A 3,243-nucleotide genomic window follows, 5' to 3' on the forward strand; every position below is an offset into this window, starting at 1 on the left:
GGCTTCGGCCTCCCCCTGCCACCCCAGGCAGCGCCTTCCCCCTCCCTCACTGCAGGGGGTGTTGATCTGCCCCCTCCCACACCCCTTCCCTCCCCTATTCACTACACCAGACTTAACATCTGGAGGCAGCTCTCCATACTGCCGGCTCTGATTCTCGCTGCCTGAGTGCTGTGTTGCAGCTGTGCACAGCACGGGCATTCATCAGACAAATTATCGGTCCCATCGGACTGATATCTGATACAGCTAGCTTTCTTTATTTTGGTACCAATCCAATATCAGACCGATGTATCAGTGCACCTCTAGAATCCACTGACAACTTTTTATTTTGTTTCATTGGAAAATGCTAATTCATTGAATCCAAAATGTTTCACTATTTGTTTTAACCAACTTCCAGTGAAACATAGGCAAGGCTCCAACAGAACTTGTGGGCTGTTCTCTAGCTTTGAGGCTCCAATGGCCCTTCCAAATGGACTGCCTCCAACACATTCATCCAGCAAGCTAGTATTATTTAAACTCATTATTGGGATTCTTTCACTTTGAAACAACAAAACAGTCAGCCCAATTCCCTGATTTTGTTATACTATCCCACCTCTTGAAGCAGACAGTAATAATTTTCTATAGCCAGCCTTTAAAATTACTGTGTAATTCTAAAGACTTCCTGATGAATAGATATTCTGAGAGGATCATCAGACCATCAAAGAACCAGTTGCAGCTCCCTAGTCTTGAGATGCCCAGTTCCAATGCCAGTTAAAAGTACAGGGCATAGTTTTAATTTACAATGCAGAGGACTGAGTGACATTATACAGCCCAATAAATAAATACTAACTAAAGTTCTTGCACACACCAAAGTTCCATTATATAAACAGTCTTCTTACCTTCTTCCCAGTTCATCAACTTGATTTCACAGCAAACCAAAGGTGCTCCCACTCTCCCTGTAGTATAGTCCCAAACTAAAATAATAATAATAAAAAAAATCAATTAATCACATTGCAGAACCAAGAGCTTCAACCAGTAGTTGGGCAAGCAGCCATTTAAGGCAACAATTAGTAAAATTTAAGAATTTAGTGAGACGGGATTTTGAATCCCTCTTCTGAACTGCATCATTCTTTCTATTTTTATATTATGACTTAGCAGGATGGAATGTCATAAAAGACAAAATGAAGAATAGTATGTGTTTTCTAACAGCACAGCTGTCAAAGTTCAACAACCCCTTCCTACTGAAAGAAGGAATCAGCAGTCCAAGAACAGACATCTTTTATTCAGGTTTCCAATTCTGCACAGAAACAACAAAAATGCTTGTGAGAGATCAGTAGATTTTGGGCTGCAAAACTATTCTTTCCTTCTTTCTGTCTGTCCGTCCATCCATCCATCCATCCATCCACCTACATACATACTAGAACAGAGAAGGGTGAAGACAGACTAACAAAAGAATCACCTCTTCTAACACTTCAAATCAATGGATATTTTATTATTTTCTTTTTTAGAACAGTTACTGATAATGCACTGCCCACAAGCATATCCTTACTTGCAGATCCCTCTCATGCCCTGAACCCTCAGTTAAAGAATTCTTGTCTTTCTAGGACATGATGGGTATGCTTTAACCCTGCAAAGGGCTAGAGAGAAGTGAATGCTTCCCACAGATCCTGTATTGCATTTGACTGAAGAAGGAGGGAAGAAAAGCAGGATTCAAATACATATATGGACAACACTTCTCAAAGAACTCCAGTTAAAGTAAAGTTACTTTTTTTCTTCTTTGAATAATTATCCATATACCTATTCTCACTTGTGGATGACTCCAAAGCAACGCCAAGATAATATGGAAAGACAGGCCTCAAAATTCTCTAAGTGAACAGCAACTGTAGGATCACCTTATCAAATACAGAACAAGTCCTGGAGGCTCCTGTGACAGTCTGGTGCTTGGTAAAAGGTACGTATTGGGCTCCAGACAGCAGCCCCACAAATGCATTGGTGGGCCTGAATGCTGTATAGGGAGGCCGTGGAAGTAGCCTTGGTTCTGATAAAATAGGTCCGTACCACAAACGTTGGTTCTTCCTTGAGTTTCACAGTACAGATTGACACAGCCAGAAATCCAGTTAAACACTTTCTGATTTGAGATCCCTTTGCCTTTAGATCTCTCAACTAGAAAGACAAATGGCCATACAAAAGTGTAAGAATTTTTTATCTTATTCAATATAGCCTGCTAGAGCTCATCTAACACCTACAATGGAGTAAGACCTCAACTGGGGAGATACCAGGCTTCAGAAGGAAGACTTACAAATTAATTTGTTGCTCCAGAGAAAAACTCATAACCACCTTTCTAAGAACATTTTTAGACAGAAATTTCAGGTAAGTCCCAAGGATACCTTATCAGGGTAAAGTGTGGATAAAAGATTCACCTTAAACACCTGAAGTCCTCCACCCAAGTGCGCACCACCAGGATGGCTACCAGCAAGAACAAGGTATAGAAAGAAACATGTTCTTTTCCACAGCAAAAAAGACATCTACCACATGACGACCAAACAAGAATCAGGGCACTGAACAAGCAATATAGATACAATCCCAGACAGTGCTGAGAAATCCAAAGCAAAGATGTAAGAGCAAGTTATTCTTGCTACCTTCTTAGGAAGACTGACTCCAAAAGGAAGGACAGGGATCCAAACAAGGACAAAGCCTCTAAAATGGCAGGACCTAGTGGCACTGTATTATGTGCAGATGTTGCGGCTGACGAATCACAGTTTGCAGGCTTGAGGAAAATTTTCAGCTTTTCTTTCTCAGATGGCTAAGTGGAATAAAAACAGAATAAAGAAAAAACTATGATTTTAGAGAGGCTCTCTAAGAAGTTGGGCATCTTGTTTATCTGGTAGGCCTCAGCTGCTCAAAATCTCAAACGTGTTGTCTTTCAGAACAGAGACTGAGAGGAAAAGAATTATGCACTTCCCTAGGCAAAGGGTATGAGGGAAGAGAAGACCACAATATATCTTGTGGCTATTACTGGGGCAGGAGTGGGCAAAATATAGCCTGCAGGCTGGATCTGGCCCACTAAAGGATTTTATTTGGCCAACGGTGGGTCCCATGGCTCTGCCTAGCCCAGGCATGGGGGGCAGCCCAGGTCATGGTGTATGTAGCTGGGCCAGCCACCCCCAGGCACGTGGCAGAGATGTGGCGTTGGTTGGTCTCCACTTCCTGGCAGCCCCTACAATGGCAGCCCCTTCTGGCCACAACCACTAGTATCTCCACTGCTGC

General features: G+C 42.3%; 1 protein-coding gene across 1 annotated transcript in view; it reads right to left on the reverse strand.

Annotated features, from left to right (window-relative positions):
* ACSL3 (acyl-CoA synthetase long-chain family member 3) overlaps positions 1 to 3,243 on the reverse strand; it is a 116,450-nt gene that overhangs the window by 9,200 nt on the left and 104,007 nt on the right. The window contains exon 12 of the mRNA XM_019503655.1: positions 876 to 950. Within this exon, the coding sequence (XP_019359200.1) occupies positions 876 to 950 (75 nt within the window). The remainder of the gene's footprint in view (positions 1 to 875; positions 951 to 3,243) is intronic.

The sequence above is a fragment of the Gavialis gangeticus genome, unplaced genomic scaffold (genome assembly GCF_001723915.1).
Source record: "Gavialis gangeticus isolate Ggan-Ray unplaced genomic scaffold, GavGan_comp1, whole genome shotgun sequence".
In the NCBI taxonomy this organism is placed as follows: domain Eukaryota; kingdom Metazoa; phylum Chordata; order Crocodylia; family Gavialidae; genus Gavialis; species Gavialis gangeticus.